This window comes from Podarcis cretensis (assembly GCF_951804945.1).
Source record: "Podarcis cretensis genome assembly, chromosome: 1".
Classification (NCBI taxonomy): domain Eukaryota; kingdom Metazoa; phylum Chordata; class Lepidosauria; order Squamata; family Lacertidae; genus Podarcis; species Podarcis cretensis.
Window position 1 is genome coordinate 48749126 of NC_137170.1, and position 21032 is coordinate 48770157.

Genomic DNA, 21032 nt, shown 5'->3' on the forward strand with positions numbered 1-21032 from the left:
ATTCCATTGACCTAATATTGCATCAGAATGTTACAACAGTGCATCTTAACCAAATTCTTCAGCTTATGGGAAGCTATGTTAAGAGCACACTCCTATGATGTTCAGCAACTTAAGTATTTGTGTTTCTGCGTGGATGGGAGAGCAAGAATGAGTATAAGGGTGCTGTGAATCCCTCACTTAATCCCTCTTTGTCTTTTGGTGTAGTAGTGAATTTATAAGCACCTACTGTAATCTGTGAAACCAAAGATGTTTTGAATCTAGAGACCAATCCAACATTTTAAACTTCCAGTAAACATTGTTTTGTAAGACTAAATCTTTGACTTTATTAACCACAAGTACACAGGAAATCTCAGGTTGAGTAGCGTGTGAATTTAATTCTTGCCTTTCCCTCTCAGAAAAGGCTTAGCAGGGGTCCTTTCCGTTTTCCTTATCTCTGCCTCTCAGCAAATAAAGTGGATACCCCGGCTAGTTCCTGAACTTTCTTGTTTAGGTCCCTCCAAACCTGAGTGTCCAAATATATGTTTCCTTTCACAGCTCAGTTCTCAGCCATCTGGCTTCTCACCCATGGCCACCCACTCTCCACCAAAATGGAAAGAACAATCAGTTTTTAAACTATCACCAAGTAGAATGGGGGTAAAAAAAGAGACTGATGACTCCCAAACCAAAGTGGGGCTGTTTCAGACAAATTTGGAACTTGTCAGAACGAAAGTAGGATCTCCCGGATGCAGAATGAACTGGTGAGGATCTCAAGTGGGGGTTTTTTTGGCCACTTTTGACTATTCAGATTTAAAAAAAATAAAAATAAATGCACCATGTCTCCCAAAATGGAAATACTTTGCCTCAAGCTTGCCATATAAGAAAAATGCCAGGCTGGAGAAACACAAAAGATCCTTAGTAACAGAGCAATCCAAACAGCACTTATGCTGGGCTGTTTGGGGGGAAGGGGTTAGAGACTGAATAGGGGTGTCCCTCTGCCCAGGTGAGCCAGTTGCTGAACGGCTGCTGAACAGCTCATTCGGTATAGCATTGAGACTCTTAATCTCAGAGTTATGGGTTGGAGCCCCACATTGGGCAAAAGATTTTGCAGGTGGTTTGACTACATGACTCTCGTGGTCCCTTCCAACTCTACAATTCTCTGATTCTATGAAGGAGGCATGCTAGCAATTTTTCTGCCAGCAGAGAAATCCGCTTTCCAAATTGATGAGCCTTCTGTTCTATGAGCTTGATAAATGGGCTATTATTCAGCTGTATGGTATCAGGAAGGAAGGAAGGAGGATCACATCAAAATACTTCTCTACAATTCTCTGATTCTATGAAGGAGGCAAAAATACTTCTTGTACAGACAAAAAAAAAACCCTCAAGCAATTAACTTCAAAAGATTTTTTTTAATTTAGAAATGCAGTTATATACATAGAATAATTGAAATTAAATTAAACTTTGTACAAATATTAAAATACTATCTTCACACCCACTTCAATGTACAGGATACCAGAAAAATATATATATATAAAATAAAGCAAAATAAAAACTGATTGACATCCTGCACAGCGTTATGGTATTTTTAAATCCCACATATATACGAGTACCATTCTGCAAATAGTTTCATAGTGGTGCAACTCAGATTACAAACAAATAAAAAGCACTGAAGGCAACCAGGTTCTCCCTGTGTGTTTGCATCTCCAACTACCTGCAGCCTGCCCACTGGGTAACAGAAGGTGTGCAAGTGCTTGTTCTGATGGAACATTTGGTCTGAACTGTGTGAGCTTCCATGTAAAAGCAAATGCAGCAGTGCTATCTCCAGTAGAAATGGACAACCAGTATTAGCAGAAGCCAGTATCTCAAGATATATATTAACATAGAAGTGTTCACCATTCAACACACATCTCCTCTGGTGCAAGCATTGAAATCTTAATAAAGTGACAGAGGTGGTCAACTCCAAAAGCAATTTTTAAAAAATCTGCAGGAAAGAAGCCCAGGACTGAAGCATATGAGAGAGAGAGAGAGAGAGAGAGAGAGAGAGAGAGAGAGAGTTCTCCATAGGATACTACCTAACATGAATTGAGCCAATGGAAGGTTTCCTACCAAAAAATCCCCCCATACTCAGTCCTTTGTTTGTATGCTCACTACGCTACTATAAAAGCAGTAAGGGAAACAGAGGGCTGATACACACATCAAAACAGCAGTTCTTTCTGCTGTGGGCACAACATCTATTGTAGATGCAGGGGTGGGAACACTCATCAGCCCCAACCAGGATGGATAATGGTCAGGGATAATTGGAGGTGCAGTCCCACAACATCTGGAGGTCCACAGGTTTCCCCATACCAATAATAAAGTGTGACAGAAATGCACGTATTGACGTGTTTACAGACACTAGACAGTAGTCACTCCATAGATGTGTAAATTGTGAACTGATGTTAACTCGCGCCCAACTTTGTTTTTCTGAACGTGTACGGGTGGACCATATTTGGAAATGATGGTAGAGCTGTAATACAATGCATCCAGTACTGCTTAAACCACCTGAAAACACTGTAGTAAGAAACCTCTGGTGGGGAGCAGCTTGGTCAAGGATGTCACAGACTTCCTCACAAGGATTAAGAAACAGTACACTAACAGTTTCAGTTGTGCATGTGCTATATTACCCTAGTGCAAGTACCACGAGCATCTTGATTTTGGAAATGCTCTCCCCATGTGCCACAGAAACCAACTAATGTGGTATTTACTCATTTATTTGGTAGACATGAGTATGCATTCTCATGTGCAAAAAGCCCCTGGCAGCCCTGTGGTATCCAAAAGAAAATCTCTCAACGAGAAAGTGGTAAAATTAAGTATGGAGTGTACAAAGAAGCCCTTTCAATCTCCACTTACTTCTAAAAGGCAATGAGGAGTTGGGCGGCACCTTTCTCTCTCAGAGTTCGTAACATGCATTTAACACGCTGCCTAAAAATGCTGCAAGGAATTATCATACAAAAGCGCTCCAGTGAGAAAAAATGTGTACCAGAAGTGGCCCTAGAAAAGAGTTGATGCAAGAGAAGCCTGCACCCAAGTGCCCTGCCCCTCCAGTTCCCCTTCATCCATTGTCCTGCCTGTTTTTTCTCAATCTGTAGGGTGCATCAAAGCCTACTGTATTCATGCCATTAAAAATGGAAAGCCAATCCAATGTCTTACTTCACCTCTTGCTCCAACTAATTTTACGTGAGAGCAAGTTTCAAAGCTAAGCACTTGAAAAACCTGAATGCACAATCCTACAAGTGTTTGCTGAAAAATAGGCCTCACTAAGTTAAGTGGGACTTATTTCCAGGTAAATGTGTATGGTACTGCAACCTAAATGGTAATCCTATTTGCCGCAACTTGCATGGGCTCTCAGGTTTCAGATTTTCCTACAAGAGGAGTGACACCATGGCAAGGGCATGAGGCTTCCTGTAAATGCTAAAGCTTCTTGGGTCATCGGTAGCTAATGGGCCTCATCATACCTCAAACAGACAATCTTGACTCCTGCCCTCTCTCCAGCAGGTCTCCAATGTCAGCAGCAGCTGTTTTAAGAGACACTTGCTGTATGTGCCATACATAAACTGAATGCACAAATATCCTGGCAGCTTACCACAGTAGGTATCTAACCACTGGAGAAGTGCTGCATTTTAGTTTAAACAAGTGTTATCTTGCTTTTAGCAGTAGGTGCATGGAAGTATAAGGGAAGAGCTATTGCTCAGTGGTAGAGTACATGCAGTGTACACAAGAGGTACCACATTCAATTCCTCAGCTCTTCACACACACATAAACACACACACACACACACCCCACTTCAGCTGGGAAAGACCTCTGCCAGTCAGAGTAGACTTTTCTGGACCAGCATTAACTCAGTATAAGGCAGTTTCATATGATCAACCAATATTCTAAATGGAGGGTGACATGGCATGGGAACCACTCATTTATCAGAGGTGTTTTGTTCCAGCATTCAAAGGTGAGCCTGCAGAATCAAATTCTAGATGCCTACAATTTTCAAAAGCAGACAAATACAACCTTAGATGAGTTTTATTCTTGCCAGGCACAAAGTATGTCCTTGCAGCATCTGGCATTCTGTACACAAGACTGGAAGAATTTAATTAAATTAGTTGACTTATTAGGCACCTAACAGCCACACAGCATTGGGCCAGTGGTTGTTTCAACTGATGTCTCAGAATTCTTTAAAAAAGTGTCATGGTTTTAAAACAGAGGACCCCCTTCATTTCCAGCCTGAGCATTAGAATAGATGCCCTGAGCATTATAGATAATAGCTATTGCTATTCTTGCCCTTCATAAATTTGTATTTAAGAACCTGAGAATAGAAAATCTTAAAAAGGGGGGGCACCTACATTCTTAGCCTGAAGACCGTAACATTTGTATTTCATTTTTCAAAAACCAAATTTTATGAAAGAGAAAAACTGCTCTTCTGTTGTCTCCCATAAGATTACAACCATAAAGTTATTTTGTGTCCCTTGTTTAAATTACTCAGGTGAAATGCCTATTCCAGATTTAAGACCCAAGTTGATATCTGACTCTTCATGTATCTGCACAAAAAATATGAACCATCCACAGGTGAATGGGGGAATGGAAATTAAGAGTGGTGTTATTGCTTCATTCTACTGAAACAAAAAAGGAAGAAACCAGATATTTTTCTTTGGGCTGGGTGTCACCCAAAATTCTGCCACTCTTTCACACCGTCCAAAACATTTAGCAGGAGTTCTGTCACTGCAACTCAAGATGATAGGTATGGGCACAGCTAAATCCTTCTGCATAAATGGTGCTCTTTAATTGCTGACATAACCTCCCCATGCAACAACATCCCGAATATATCAGACAGGGTGGGGGTGGGGCTTTCTTTTATAAACAGCAGAGGAATCTAAGCCACAGCCTGGCTGTGTTGGCTGGGGCTGATGGGAACTGTACTCCAAATCATCTGGAGGGCATCCAGTTAGTGAAGGCTGATCTAAACACCACATTGAAGAAGAGCAGCACTCTCTGAACAAGGTGAGAGAACCTGCTCTACCACTGGGGGTCTCAAAGAGCAAGCCTGGAAAGCCTAAGGTTAGGGCCATATATGTATTCTGTGATAACAGCCAATATTGGGCATCAAGGCAATCCACATTTCTGTGCCCTGTATACATTATGAAAAGCAAACTAATTGCCATCCATTGGATTACTCTTGGGCAATTTAGTTTGCTTCTGCTAATCAGGATGAAGCACGAGGAACTATGCAGAGCCCTGAGACTTTATTCTCTCTTCTGCTTAGTTTTAAACTGTTATGTTAGCATGTGTATATTGTTTTCCACAGCATTGTACATATTGATTTTTAAATGATGTGTTTTTCTAATTATCATTATAATTACTTTTTCTTACGTTCTTTTAATTGCGGTTGCCAGTCCCTAGATACGTTGTGAACCAATCTGAGCAAAATCCTGTGAGAAAGCAGCATACAAATAAGCCGGTGATGAAAAGACGACGGTCTGATTTCAATCAGATACATCTCCCACAGATTTGCAAGGCAATTTTCACAAAGGAGCTAAACAGCTTTGAATTAAAGCTGCAACCTGTAATTATCTGAATGCTTGGGTCTATATTCAGTACCAAACTGTGTGCTTTTGTGTGGAATGTGCACAGTGTGCAATGCCCATCTGATGCTGGAGAACACGGACAGTGGCCCAGGGAATCGTGCTGCTTCCCATTCAGATTTTTTGGTGGTAGGCAGGTTGGAGGGGAAAGGCAAAGTGCTGCCTTTTCCCACAGCTGTCTCCCACGTCAGTGCATTGTTATGAGGCAGTAAACGGGGTTGACCTCTGCCACTTCCATTTTTCAAAGGATGGGCTTTCTAGTTCCCTTGATATTTTAAAGCACACTGTGGTTCTGTGTGCTCTTCCTGGCTTTGAGACAGGGCCAAGTGTGAGAACTGGCAACCACTTTTGTTGTAGGAATCTTTAGGAAAGGTCACAGAACTGTTAGGCTCACTGGAGAAAATCTGGGATTTTATACTTCCATGATGCCATCAAACTGCAATGCACTGACCACAGTGGGCTAGATAAACAAGAGCAGTAAGTATATTTATATGGAAAAAGGTGGAGGTAAGTGAACATATTCCCTGCATAGAAAGAAGCAGTGTGCAATGGGAGTGGGTGGAGGAAGAAACTGGGGCAAGGGGTCTTCCAAAATGGTAAAGACAGCAGCATGGCTCTTTCCATTCTATTTTTTTTTTAAGGCAGACTATCACTGTTATTCATTCAAGGCAAACAGGACATGCCAGATACAAAAAGCTAGGTACTTGCTAATGGTGATCCATTTTCCAATGACTAGGTTCTAACAGAACCAGGAGGAAGACATAAGCAATGTAGGCTAAACACTAAAAGCCCTGGCATTGCTTTCGCAAGGATGGGACCCAACAACAGCAACAAAAATAAAGTGGTGAGGCCAAAATTGCTCTCTCATTAAGGTGGGTCAAAGTAAAGGCATAGGTGATGAACCCTACTCAGGGAACAGCACAATGTGCACACACACTGACATCCTACAGTCATTCCACAGAAAACGAGCTCAACACACTCCAAGATGAAAGGCTTTGGATCAACTATGGTACAGCTGTATTGCTAGCAGGCTGGCTGTTCTAGGAAGAGGGCAGTCATTTTCCATGTGGGCTTCTCAATGCAAGTGCTCTTAAATCTGGTCATAGATTGAATTGCTCTAAGCTGTTTGTCTCAAGACAACCCTAGACTTCAGCTCACACCAAGTTTAGAGAATCGTCCTTGATGAACCAAGATAGAGGGGGGACAGTTGTGTTTTGTTTAAATGGAAACTTGCAGAGGCACAGACACTTCACCCAGGCAAGTGTTCACTTTCTCCCTCTCTTTGGGAAACAAAGAAAAGCAAGTGGCAACCTAAGCTTGCCATTAATGATCTTGTTTTTCTTTAAAAGAAAAAGAAAAAAGGTTGGCAAGTTGCAGTGGCCTTTAACATAGCCAACACTGCCCAAGTTCAAGTGCAGCTACGTTAAGTAGTCTATGTTGCTGAAAACAACTGAGGGAAACAGTATGTGTATGTCGCTACAGCTGGACTCTGACCCACCCCTCCTCACAGCCCATCCAGAGGTGTTCTGACTTGCCTTCATAAGACAGTGAATAAATGGAAGGAAGCTCTTTGCACCCAGAAAAGCAAGCTTGGTTGTTGTTTTTTGGCCCTGCTTTCTGAGCAGAAATCCAGAAGCTAGTAAAGCCCACGAGAAGCTGCAACAAGCCAGTGTGAGAAAGAGCAAGGCACAAGTAAATAGCAGCTCTCCAGGGACCACACTCAAACATTTGGTGGGGTAGGGGAGAGGTATGAGGAGCTTAAGTCCACTGACGTCACTGAAGCCCCCCCCTCAATGTAGATAAAATGTGGGGAGGAACGGCTGGCACTCTGTACACCCCACTGATGCATCGAGGAGGCATCCTGGCGGCATCCTTTGGATCTTCAGCTATGGGGTATGTGTCTGGAGGTATTCAGGGCACAGCGCATGAAGGTGGGGAAAGTCTGCGAGGAGTGCTCACCATCCCGGAAGAAGGAAAATGGAGAGAAAAGGCTAGACAAATGCAGCAAGCCTCATGCTTCTTTCAACAATGGAATATCTGGATTGGGAGAGAGGAAGAGAGAAAAAAGACAAGTTAAACAATATTTTGTGTTTACGTTCCATATCTGAAATACCACACAGCACAGTCTTGATATAAGTCTCGGCTATTCATAAAGCCCTTTCCGTTTATCAAGTTCTTATTTGACCATGTCAAGCTTCTATAAAAATGAGCCACCCTTTAAAACCCTTGTCAGTCATGCTTCTTCAAGGACTTTCCCCTAGCAAAGCCCCAAAGTCTCTTAACTATTGAGGATTTTCTTGGGATGAGAGACTAAGGCTTACTGACTAAAGCTGCTTTCTTCAGCAGGTGTCAAAGGACTGCAAAATAATCACAGCAGAAAGGATCAACTTCTCTCTTCCCCTCCACATACAACATCCTGCACTTTCTGTCATCCACATCAAAATACAAAGTCTGGAGTTCAGCAGCAGGAACCAATTATGCACATTTAGGACACTTTACTAATTTGGTAGAGTTTATTCAGATTACAAGATAAGGATGTGCTTTTGTTGTTGTTCTTGGCTTGATTCAAACGCGGACAATTTTATTCGTGATGGGAAGCAAAAATTGGGCCTCATAGAAGGCTATTTGGTGGGCACTTGTTTTTGAAAGTTAGAAATAAATAGATAGATAGATAGATAGATAGATAGATAGATAGATAGATGCTCCTTCAGGTATACTGGGCCGAGGCCATTTAAGACTTTAAAGGTCGACACCAACACTTTGAATTGTGCTTGTAAACACACTGGGAACCAATGAAGCAGAGGCAGACCAAGGTGGGTGCGGCCCGCCCCGGGTGTCATCCCTGAGGGAGGGTGACATTGCTGCCCCGCCCGCACCGGGACGCTTGCGGCGGGCGGGGCACCCCCTGGAATGCTAACCGTGGGCAGCGCCCCCCTGGGATGCTTGCCCCGCCCCCCGGTTGCACGCCGCTCCAGGTGCCGGACCAGCTAGCTCTGCCTCTGCAATGAAGATCCTTTAGGACCGGTGTTAAATGGTCCAAGAGGCCACTCCCAGTCACCATTCTAGCTGCTGCTAGTTAGCAGCTATGATCCACGGAAAAAACTGTAATGTGCAGGGTTTTTTCTTCCCCAGAATGTGCACTACAATTGTGACTGCCAGTTTTTATGACCAATGAATAGCCACCATTGTAGATCCACACCAGAAGCAACATCATTACTCAGTCCATTACTGAATGACTTATACCAGAACGCTGTTAGGGATTGTGTGTCCATGTGGGAGAAAGGGGGAAGATAAGGGGGGGGGGGATCCTAGTACTTTTAATAAAGTATTTCTCCTTGTTCCACTGTAAGAGTGAAAGGCACTTTGGAAATACTAGGGTGTATGAACTTTTAAAATTCCAATTAGCAAGAGTTTAGGTGAAAGACTTATTTTTCAGTTTGCTTACCATCAGTGTACTCCTCTGAGGAAGCAAGTGATAGAAGGCTTTGTACATCACTGCTTTCTGAGTCTGGAGCTTCTTTGTGCCCAGGTCTGCTACAAGATGCACCAGCAACCCAAGAGGAGGTGGTCGCCTGATGAACTAGTACAGCCTCCGAGTGGTGAGAGCTGCTAGCTTCACACAGTCCAGAACGTCCAGGGATTTCATCCTCCCCAGCAAAGCAGTTGTGACCCACTTGGTCTGGTGGCTGCTGCATCTCCCTCGCTCCACTTTGCCCAGCTCCCTCCGAAAGGACAATCTGTACCCGTGAATCCGAAGGAGGTATGCAGTTCCCAGCACTGCCATAGACAGCTTCTTCATAGGATGGCAGCGCCACCTGGACTCCATCCACCACGATGGACACCTGGTCCCCAGAAACACCTTGATCACGCCTGCATTTGAATTTTAGAGAAAGAATCCACATTATGTTCTGTGATGCCCAAGAATACAAAAGCATTTGTGCAATGCTGTATCTGCAGAACTCCTAGATTCAGTTCTTCTTGACATGCTGTTTCATTACACTTTGTACTTGAAATCAGCCAGCATAACTGGACTTCAACACTTTCACTGGCAATGGCAAGCAAGAAGCAAGATTCCTGGCCTTGGAGGTGCAGGGGGTGGGTGGGCAAGGTTCATCTCAGCAACTGTTTGGCAGTCTAATCCCCATCCCAGTTTCAAGCCTGGGAGGAAAGCTGGGGACAATTTAGCAACTGGAATGCTGGAGCAGGAAAGGGAAACAAGGGGCTTCCTAGCCTGTCATGGCACCCAGGGCACATCAGCCATGTGGCAGCCAAACTCCATGCTTCCCTTTTGGGTTAAAAAAGGAAATACACTTAAGGTTTCTAAGCTCTTTACACCTCAGCCCTTACAAGCAGGTAAGACAGGCAATATGACCATCCCTCTGTGCATTGCAGATGGGCAGGGAAGAGACTAAGGAACAATGTTAAGACCACCCTGTGTGTTCATGGCTGAACTGAGATTTGAACTTGGACACTCCCAGTTCATAACTGAGCACTGGGCGATACTAACTCTGTAAGTTATACACTGGGGAGGGGGGGACCTAAGACTCACACACATGAAATATTGGACACAAATGACTATAGTAGCTACTCAAGAGTGGTGGGACATAGTGGGACAATTCACCTCATCAGCAAACGGTATCATATGAGTGTTAAGCAACAGACAGAAAACTGAGGTGAATTTATTAACTATTAGCAAACACCTTATACCATAACCCCATAATCAAGGCGAGGAGCCACAGCTCTGGAATCTGCACCCTGATTTTTTTAAATAAAAAAATGGCATTTAACTTCCTGGGCTGGTATCGCAATATTGCTGGGCTTCTATGGAACAGCTCTCTGCATCCGAAGCCAGAGAAATGGTCTATACAGCAGCAAAAGTTGTCTGTCAGGAGGATTAACTGCTCAATGAGACTCCTCAACCAGGAATGCTTCGGCACTGAACCCTATATCCAGGTTAAGAACAGCTAGAATGACTGGGAATATTGTGACTAAGAACAGCATGTGTCAGACCATAGCAGGAGGGAAAATTCTCAGCATTTCCAGGGAACTGTCTGGGGTTCCTCCCACATATGTGTCTGTTTGTTTTAACAAACCCTCATCAAGTCTCCAGAACTAAGTAAGATTTCGAATGTCCAAGGGTTGCTAAAGAATTATTAAACAAGGATGCAGGGATGGGGAGGTATGGGGAAGTCAAAGAAAAAAGGCTATGAACCGATGAGTATGAAGTTATATTGTGTTACATTGTTCTTTATTTTATGTGTGGAAAATTAATAAAAATTATTATAAAAAAAAAAAAAAAAGATTTCGAATGTCCAATTCAAGCAAGGGCTTCAGCTTATGAGACAATGGAATTGATAGCTATCCCAAGCAATGTCCAAATTCCTAGTAGAAAACCAAAATCTAAAGAATCAGAGGTGGCTCTTTAATTGGGGCAGATGGAGCAGCACCCGTCTTGCATCCACCAGCCAAAGCGCACTCTTTCCCTGCTCTCCATCACTTATAACACACTTTTTGCTTGCCCCCACTGAGTCACATGGCCTGGCTTCAGCGGCAGTCTCCTTCCTTGTTCTGGCCAGCCAAGGGAGGTGTGCATGCTTCTCTTCCTTCTTACCGTGGCTTCTGATTTGCCCTCATAACTGAGCTTCAGTAGCAGCAGCCCATTTTTCTGTTTTTATTTTAAGCGTAATGAGGTGGTCTAATGTGTATTGATGGTGGTTAATAGAGAAACTGGGACACGGGTTGCACTGTGGTCTAAACCACTGAGCCTAGGGCTTGCTGATTGGAAGGTTGGCGTTTTGAATCCCCGCAACGGGGTGAGCTCCCATTGCTTGGTCCCTGCTCCTGCCGACCTAGCAGTTCAAAAGCACGTCAAAGTGCAAGTAGATAAATAGGTACCACTCAGGCAGGAAGGTAAACAGCGTTTCTGTGCGCTGCTCTGGTTCGCCAAAAGCGGCTTAGTCATGCTGGCCACATGACTCAGAAGCTGTACACAGGCTCCCTTGGCCAGCAAAGGGAGATGAGTGCCACAACCCCCAAGTCATCTGCGACTGGACCTAATGGTCAGGGGTCCCTTTACACTTACCCTTAACAGAGAAACAGCTAACATCAACACTCTCCCTACCGTGAAATAGGCTTTTGCTGAGTTTTACAATTGTGAAATGGACAAGTATTATTGGTCTCTGTTTGCCCACCCCTAAAATGGGTGTTCCATTTCACAACTGCTGCTGCTGCAAAGAACAGCATACCTTAAAAAAGAATGCACAAATGTTTTCTTCTTTTGGGGGAAGGGGGGTGTCCATTATCCAAGAGAATGGTATAGGAAAGACAACATGTCTATATGGTTTGAGACTAAGCTTCAGATCTGTTTCCATGCAAAATTGGAGAGTGTAAAAGCAGAACAGCAGACAGGACTGCTGCAGAAATTAGCCATGAAGCAACAAAGCAGTGCCTGTTACTGTTGGCCTCATCGCCTACATACATTGCAAAAGAGCACCACAGATGTTTCTGGCGCTCTCCTCAATGAATAATTTCTGTGTTGTGTGATTGCTGCCCTGAGTTCATTATCTTGTTAAGAGGCAGACTTTCTCTCCCCAACCACCAAGCCTCCTGCTACTTCAGATACTGGGCTTAGAAAGGAAAATTATGCCTCATTCTGCATCTGAGAAGCTCACTGTTTGTTCCAATATAAAAACTAGTAAGATGGAAAGTCCCTTCTCTCTCAAAAGAACATGCCTTTCTTCTACCTCGCTGCAAAATATGCTCTGTGTGAGTAAGCCTGGATAGTTCAGTTGGTTAGAGCATGGTGCTGATAATGTCAAGGTTGCAAGTTCAATCCCTGTATGGGGCAACTGCATATTCCTGCATTGCAGGGGGTTGGAGTAGATGATCCTCAGAGCCCCTCTGACTCTACAATTCTATGATTCTATGTGACCCAGAACCCACATACTAATGCCTGTATTTCAGCAATAGCTACTTAACTGCTGCCATTTAACAGCCTCTGCAGCAGAGACTTGGAAGGCTCACTAAGCTTCTATACTAAGCCCTACCCTATCCCTCTAAGTGAAGACCAAAACAAAGCTTCCACTCAGCAAGTGCATTGCCACCATCAGGGGAGCATGAGCAGCCCCCAACCTTTGAACTATGGTGGTGGACAAGTATTCTGGTAGTTGCACTGCAATCCCTCCCCACAGCTCCAAAAGTGGGAGGCTGGATAGGGGTTGTTTAGCTACTGTGTTACTGAAGTGCCAAGAGCATCTCAGCTGCACAAAGGTCAAGTGTGCAAGCCCCCCACTCTCCCTTTTCCTGCAGGTAAGAGTGAGAAGGCTCTTTGGGCCATGCAGTGACCAAACCAGCAAGGGAAATTGTAGGATCTTGGCAGCCACAACTTTTAGCAGGCTGTTTTGGACCCCTGCCAAAATTCATCAGTAAAAGCTGTGTCTAAGGAATGCTTCCCAAGGAACTACCAAGGCTGAATCTTCTCTACAGATTATGAGACTGCAGTCTTTAGAGGCCTGCACAACTTGAGAACCATCAAGCCCAATGCAGTCTTCACAGCCCCCGCCCCCTTTTCTACAATCCCCTGGAGGCAATAAGAAAAAGAGGCTTATCAAGCCTTTGCAGGTCGCAACATGGAGCTGCTAGACTGCATTAAGCTTAGTGATCAGTCTTAGTTGTGCAGACTTGCAGCAGGATCAGCAGCCTGATAGCAACTTTTTGCCAAAGAATGCAGATACTCTGCCTACTAGAACTCAACCTAGAGAAGAAATCCACAAGAGTGAAAATAACACCAAAAGAATAATAAAAAGGAGCAGGCAATAAGCATGATTGTAGGCAGGACAACAGCATCTGCACGCACAAACATCTGCCCTCTAGTTACAGGTCATCTCCACCAACTCCCAGAAGCTCACCTGCTGTGATGAAAGGACTTCAGCTTTGGCTGCAGCAAAACAAACAACACAACTAAGAGGAGGATGAGAGCTACCGAGCTTGCTGTGGACGCCACTATGGACAGGGTGGGCACTCCTACACTTGGAGGTGAACCTTTATCTGTAGAGCAAAAGAAAAGGTTGTTTTTTAATGGTTTCTTCTTATGAAGCAGCTGTTTCCCATCACCAAATAAGAGTCCTAATAAACTGGGCTAGGAGAGAAAGTAGGATTATAAAGATGCTCTGGTCTTCACAAAGCCAGCTTTGTCCTCAAGTCAGTACCATGTGGAATTGTCCTAGGGAGAGACCTGTCCAAAATGCATTCATTGGGTTGTCAAGTGACCCTTAACCATTTGACAGCCAGGGCCCCTTTCAAGTGTTGAGGCTTTTTGGTTACATGAATGCAAGCTAACCCTACTAGCTAGCACCCACCCACCCCTACCTCTCATCTGAATTGCATTTTTTATCAAGGGAACAAGGAGTTGAAATTTTCTCCTTATTTATGTCTGGATGACTAAGTCAACTTCTCATCAAGCATATTGGTGAACTGTGAGACTGCTGCATCTTATCTGTTTAATAGCCTGTCTTCCTGTTGTGCAGAAAGCACCAATCCTTCCTCCACTCACCCCAACAATCTTTAAAAACATGCATGATTTTCAGCACATCATCCAGCTCGCAGGGAATTTCTCCTTTCCACAACATTTTATTCAATTACACACACTCCTCCCTCCCTCTGCTCCAATACCTCATGGTCAATTAAATGACAAACATTTTCCTGCAGACTTCTTGGCTTTCTGTCATGGGAAAGGAATTCCTATCCAACTGGTAAAAACCTTGCAAGACACAACTGTCAAGTTACTTTGGGAAAGTTCTTTTATTTTTGAGACAGGCAGGACTAGGCAGAGAGAACATTCTGTGCTGCAGCAGGGTACAATCAAGCAATATCCAAATTAGACCCCTCTCCCTCAACTTGACCAGGTTCACTGAAGCTGATGGGATTTGAAATCAAACAACCTCTACAGGGCTGCTCTTAAACCATAAGCTTGCTATTTTAAAAGAAGATCAAGGGGAATCATTCAGAGTTATGCATGAAACCTTTTTACCAACCAAAACTGGTGTGTGAGAATGTCAAATTTTTGGGTAGGAATGGGCTAGAGATTTTTGGCAGAATTGTCTCTCACACAGCAACTTACACTTCAGGAAAGACATGATTACAAGTTTGCAGTGGCAATGTGCCCTTAGATAATAAGGTTAACCCAATGCATTTTCTGAGGTCTAGACAGGTGCTGATTTATGTGCTAGTACTTGAAAAGCATTCAACAAAATGAGAATGAATATATTCACAGTGAAGCATTACTGACCTTGGCTGAGCCTACAGGTAACTTCCATGTCTGGGTTCCACTTTCCATTCTTGCAAGTCAAATATTTGTAGTCTCCCTTCAGCAGATAGCCTTCCTCACATAAATACTCTATGACACTGTCAGATGTCAATGGCTCTTTGCAGGGGGACGGGTGGCATATGTAGCCTCCATTCTCAGGCTCGGGTGGCTGTGGACAGACTGAAAAGGGAGGGGAAAGAGCAGTTATGATAACAAACTGAACAAGGGGAGAGAGCAAGAAAAGAAGCAGGAAACAACAGGAAATAAACTGGATGTCCTCCCTCTACCAGCTTAATTCTTATAAGTGCTATTGAGACATATAGCACAGATTTTCTGAATTTCAACCATTAATGAAAAATGCTGCATAGTAATCAGGATCCATTTTTTGCTCATGGCAGGTGAGAGGAACATATGCAATGGATGCTGACTGAGCACCTCAACTCCCCAACTAGCACTCTGCCACTGCCACAGGCACCATATTCTGTTGCTTCTAGGTTGGCAGCTGAAAAGCCAGGCGGCATCCCTAAAGGTCCTTCAGTTGCTTCTGATCATCACAGCCATAATATCAACCTATTTTAATTCCAATGTAAGGGGAGAAAGACTCTGTGTTGGCCAGCAGGTAATGGCTTTTTCCACCTGCCTTGCCTCACCCGCCCCAGCCGTAGGAGCCCTCATAAGGGTTTCCAGAAGAAGAACTGTGAGGAGAAGGGGAGGGGAGAGGGAGAGAGACCTGTTTGCCATCAGAGGGTGGTTGGTCTCACCTGTGCTGCCCCACCTTCAGCCCAAGTGAGTTCCTGCCATGGGCATTATAAGACTGTGTATTTTAATGAGCTGTATAGAGTGAAAGAATATGAGTCATGAGGGTGTGGAGAGAGTATATATGAACTGATGTTGTTTATTTTGTTTTATGTATGATAAATGTTGTATTGTTTTGCTAATCATATAATATGCCTTTTGCTTTAATGGTGATTTTTAGCTTATTTTTTAGTTGTTTTGTTAACAGTGTTTTATAAATTGTAGCTGTTTCACTGATGATTTGTTAATTATCCTATATTATGTATGCTGCATTTGTGATGTTCCATTATGTTCTTTTGACTTCAGCCCCAAAAGTGCACTCCTCCATTGTCTCCCGAGACAGATAGATGCCAACAACAACAAATTATGTACTATTTGTGATGTTCTATTATATTCCATCATGTTATTTTTATTTATTGTTTGCAAACGGTTTTGGGATTCATTTGAATGAAAAGCGGCATAGAGATATAATAAATCAAATCAAATCATTTGTTCCAATTACACCTTTTCAGTTTAAGGACTTGGAAAAACAATTTAACTTAGAAAAGCACTGGAATAAGAACAAAAAAGCCTGCTGGATCAGGCCAATGGCCCATCTAGTCCAGCTTCCTGTTCTCAGTGGTCAACCAGATACCTGTGGGAAACCCGCAAGCAGGAGCCAAACAAGAGCACTGTGGCTTCCAGCAACTGGTGTTCAGAAGCACTGATGACTCTGACTGTGGATAATCCATTCACACAATGGTACAATTGCACTACTGATTACTTTCGGCAGCAGGGGGGCGGGACTAGGTCTATAAAAACATGCAATAATTATTCATGAATAGATTAATTTATGAGTGTCAGATCTTTCACTCTTCCAGAAGTGCAGAAACAACAGCCTCAAATAAATAAAAGATACATGCACTAGTCTTCTGTCTAGGCTTTTCTCATTATTTCTCTTGTAAATGTGCTCATCAAGGTAACTTGGTACTGGAGTGTAGAAAATAGATTGTGCCACTCCATGTTCAAAACCATCTGTTATAAATTAGTGAGCTCTCGTTTCATTTCCCACAATATGTAAAACGTTAGCTGAAGCTGAAGTTCAGCACAGGAATGCAAGTTCAACAGTCCAAACCTTGAACAACATGGACTTTTACTGACTAGACATCTTCATTTTTTGTCTTTGTAGTGTTGCAGATCAGGCATCTTCAGCATGAGAGCAGATGGTTATGTCAAGAGAAGGGCAAGTTCCAGAAGGAGCTTCTCTCAAAATCTGCCACAATAGTTGGGGGTTGCAGCTGACATCAAGCTCAGACTATGTTGATGGCTGTTCAAAAACCTGTCTCTATACCACGTAAGATGTAATGTATAATGCAATAGGAACACAGTACAAGATTTTTAAAATGAACATTTTAGTGTACTTCTTACTCCCACCCAACCGTTTATTTCACTATGAACTTTACTGAATTCACAGCAGAAAAAACTTCAACGTTTGTTCTCCTGGTTTCTTCATATCAAATCATTATTGGGAAATTACTGTTTCCCTGTCAACCCTGTATTTTGAAGAAGAGTCTACTTTTGTAAGCTAATGTTGATAAATGAGAGCACGCTCAAGAGAAGGGATTTGTCTGTGTAATCATAGCTGTGCATTTATGTAATTAGACACAAACACTTATACAGTGTAAAATATGCCCAGTCATTTCAGACTTCCCCAAAGCTTTTTAATAAAAGATCCCCAAAAGAGAAATAAAGACTAATTACAGTCTTATACCAATGCAGTCACCAGCTGGTGATTCACAAGCAGCAGAGTTGAATTCTTAATTAACATGCGGCAACACTAGAAATACTGCATCCTCATTAACCCTCTACCATGATTAGCAAACCAGGGAGGAAACCTGCCAGAGTACAGCTTTCTATTAAAAATATTGGGTGGACTTTAATGCCGTGCCATGACAAACGCTCCATCCGCAAAAGCATTTCCGCTTCCCAGATGGAATGATCCCCCCTTTGCACACTATTCTGGGGGTTCTCTGGACACCTCCCCAAGCCAATTTTGAGGGTTCACGCTGATGGGACTCATTTGGTTAATCCTGCCCTATGTCCTGTAGCGTGCTCTAACTTTGCAGTTAAAACCATCTCATCAGTAGGCCACATTCCTAAGAACGCTTTGAGAAATTTAAAGAGTCAAATAATGGTGTATCAAATCTTAGCTGATGATTATGGAACGTAGTAACTATTTGTATCCCATAAGCTGCCTTAATTTGGTTTCTGTATTAATATAAAATTGGGCTTTAAAAATATTACACACCAGCAAAAGTATTACTTATGAACCAGATTTAGAGTGTGTTTGCTTATGTTGACAGACCTTCAAAAACACACATATCCCATAGTTTTCCAGACATTTCACTGGGGAAAAGGTGTACTTTATTTTTGTGACACAAAACATGTCAAATCTATATTCTAATTTGTAATATATTTCTAACAAAAACAGCAACAAATGTAACAGGGGAAAATTGCATAGAAAAAGACAATCCATTCCCAGGGTTAGCATAATTCATTACAGCATTCCAGAAGCAAGCAAACAAAGGCCATTTATCATTAATCTGCTTTCCTTCAACAGAACAACAACAAAACCAACATTGTATGCAGTCTGTATACTAAGTGTCTGCTGGCTCTCCAAGTACTTGTCACAATTAATACATTTGTGTCCACTACTAGGACACCTAAAAGCTTCAGTGTTCCAAATCAAACACAAACTGAAAAGTCACTAGCAGATGGTATGAAGGCTTCAATTTCAATCACGCACAAGGCGAGATAAGCATCACTAAAATAGAACTCTAACCAGAAGCGATAGGTAGCCAAATGTTTTAATGGTTCTCTTAATAAGGCAAAGGGACGCGGGTGGCGCTGTGGGTTAAACCACAGAGCCTAGGACTTGCCGATCAGAAGGGTGGCGGTTCGAATCCCCACGACGGGGTGAGCTCCCATTGCTCGGTCCCTGCTCCTGCCAACCTAGCAGTTCGAAAGCATGTCAAAGTGCAAGTAGATAAATAGGAAGGTAAACGGTGTTTCCATGTGCTGCTCTGGTTCACCAGAAGCGGATTAGTCATGCTGGCCACATGACCCGGAAGCTGTATGCCGGCTCCCTTGGCCAATAAAGTGAGATGAGCGCTGCAACCCCAGAGTCGGTCGTGACTGGACCTAATGGTCAGGGGTCCCTTTACTTTATCTTTAATGAGGCAAACAATGACTAGAGCTACTGAAGGGGTCATGAAGCAAGCTGGATATCACAACCTCTGAAACTGAAGACTCAGAAGTGAGAGATTTAAATGCTGATGATTACAATGAAGTCGTGATCTAATAAATCGATGAGGTAGCAGAAGGAGAATAAGCTCAGTGGAGAAGCTGGAGGAGATATGGAATTTCTCCATGGAGACAGCTGAAAGAACAGAATGAAGTGATGAGTCACAGGTGGCGCCCCAATAGACATGGGATCCCTCAGACAGAGAGGCGAATAAAGGGTGCACACCCTGAAATATTATGTCAAATAGCTTTCAAAGCACATTTGCACATTAATAGATGGGAACTGTTGCACCTGAGGTTCCCTGGCTTTCTCTGTAAGCCTTGGGCAACGTTTGCAGGTCTCAACAACCTTCACAAAGACAAATGAGGCCAAGATTATGACAGTCATATTCAGGGGTTTTGCTGCAACAGTACACTGTAACAATTCTCGGAAAGTGCTCTACTCACCAAAATAGAGTGAAAGTGCAAAGAAGAAAGTTCTCAGGGGGGAAACCCCTCAGAGAGTTCTTAAAGAGAGGCCACTTTCATTTCTGGTTCTGCTAGATGCCAGTCAGAAATAAGCTGAACAAAATAGCACTGGTTCAACCTTCTTGCCCCATGTGTTCAAAGCCAACTGAACCTGGGGGTGGGGGTTTCAAAAATTTCCCCAACGCTCTATGGCTGGATGCAGGTACATTCCCAATAACAGACTGCACAGAAACCCCCGCCTGCCTTCCACTTTGAAATCATTTTAAGGTACAGTGGTACCTCGGTTTACAGACACTTCAGGTTACAGACTCCGCTAACCCAGAAATAGTACCTCAGGTTAAGAACTTTGCTTCAAGATGAGAACAGAAATTGTGCGGCGGCAGCACAGCAGCCCCATTAGCTAAAGTGGTGCTTCAGGTTAAGAACAGTTTCAGGTTAAGAATGGACCTCCAGAATGAATTAAGTTCTTAACCCGAGGTACCACTGTATATTACCAATTTATGCAACACTAACATCAGAATATCTTCCTCAAAATCTGTGATTTCCCCCTGAAACCTGTCCCCAAAGTGAGCTAAGCCACTGAACGAAAAGACAAAGCATATTGTGTTCCATTTCTCCAGATGACACAAGAAATAACTTTAAGTAACCGGATCGATGCTGAGACACTGTAGAAATGGAAGGTTTATACAACCTTTGTGTAACTTCTGACATTTATGAGTAATGGTTATACTGAAGTTTTAGTCTTGACAGAGCTTTGAATGGATTCCTTATGATGCAAAGCACTGTTGAACTCTCAGATCCATCAAATTAAATCATAGTTTCCCCAATCAATAGAAATCTAACTTAGAGCATTCTTGTTTAAGATTCAGTGAACTTCTTCACACTTTATTTTATGCTGCTCTTCGCAGGCATAAGAACTGGATGCTTTTCTAACTTAAATCATACCTCAGATTCTCAAGATTCCACAGGAGCAATTTTAGATCATATTTATTCATTAAGGGATCCCATAGACCGTTGGCACAATAGAAACACAGAGGCTTTCAAGGTTCATGTCCCAAGACGAGTCCTATGAACTCCAGAGCTTAACCTATTCCATTACATGATGAAACATGCCAAAATTGCTGCATCTTGCAAGATAACAGTATACACAACCTGGTAGATCACCTTGCACACACTGAACTGTAAATTGTTTAAAACCACCATTTGAGAACAAAAGCCAAGATCCGAAGCCACGGTTTGATTGATCCTGGTTTGCTCTGACTAGCCATAAACATCCATGGAAATCCATCTTCTCCAATGGAAAAAAATATTGAGCATTAGGTTTTCAGAGTTCATTTGACCATGTTTGAATCTCTTTGGTTTATTAAACAGATGCAGTCCATATTTCATCCTCCCTCTACATCCACAAGAGCTATAGAAAATTGCTTTAAAATAAAAGTACATTTGACTATGTGTGGTTCTCTGTGCTCGTTATTTTAGGCTCCTAAAAATCAATGCCACATGAAAGTTTAGTCAAACCTACATGAATCATGGAGATCACAGGAAATAGAAGCTCTACCATTCTTTGTCCATGCATGTGTACAACACATGTACATTAG

General features: G+C 42.9%; 1 protein-coding gene across 4 annotated transcripts in view; it reads right to left on the minus strand.

Moving 5' to 3' along the window:
- Positions 1 to 1365: 1365 nt before the first annotated feature.
- SUSD6 (sushi domain containing 6) overlaps positions 1366 to 21032 on the minus strand; it is a 57174-nt gene continuing 37507 nt past the window's right edge. For all 4 annotated transcript variants that reach the window (XM_079990364.1, XM_079990362.1, XM_079990365.1 and 1 more), the window contains exons 3-6: positions 14872 to 15069; positions 13493 to 13631; positions 9031 to 9455; positions 1366 to 7622 (exon numbers count right to left, since the gene is read on the minus strand). In XM_079990364.1, coding sequence (XP_079846490.1) covers positions 7597 to 7622; positions 9031 to 9455; positions 13493 to 13631; positions 14872 to 15069 — 788 coding nt within the window. In that variant the 3' untranslated portion in view covers positions 1366 to 7596. The remainder of the gene's footprint in view (positions 7623 to 9030; positions 9456 to 13492; positions 13632 to 14871; positions 15070 to 21032) is intronic.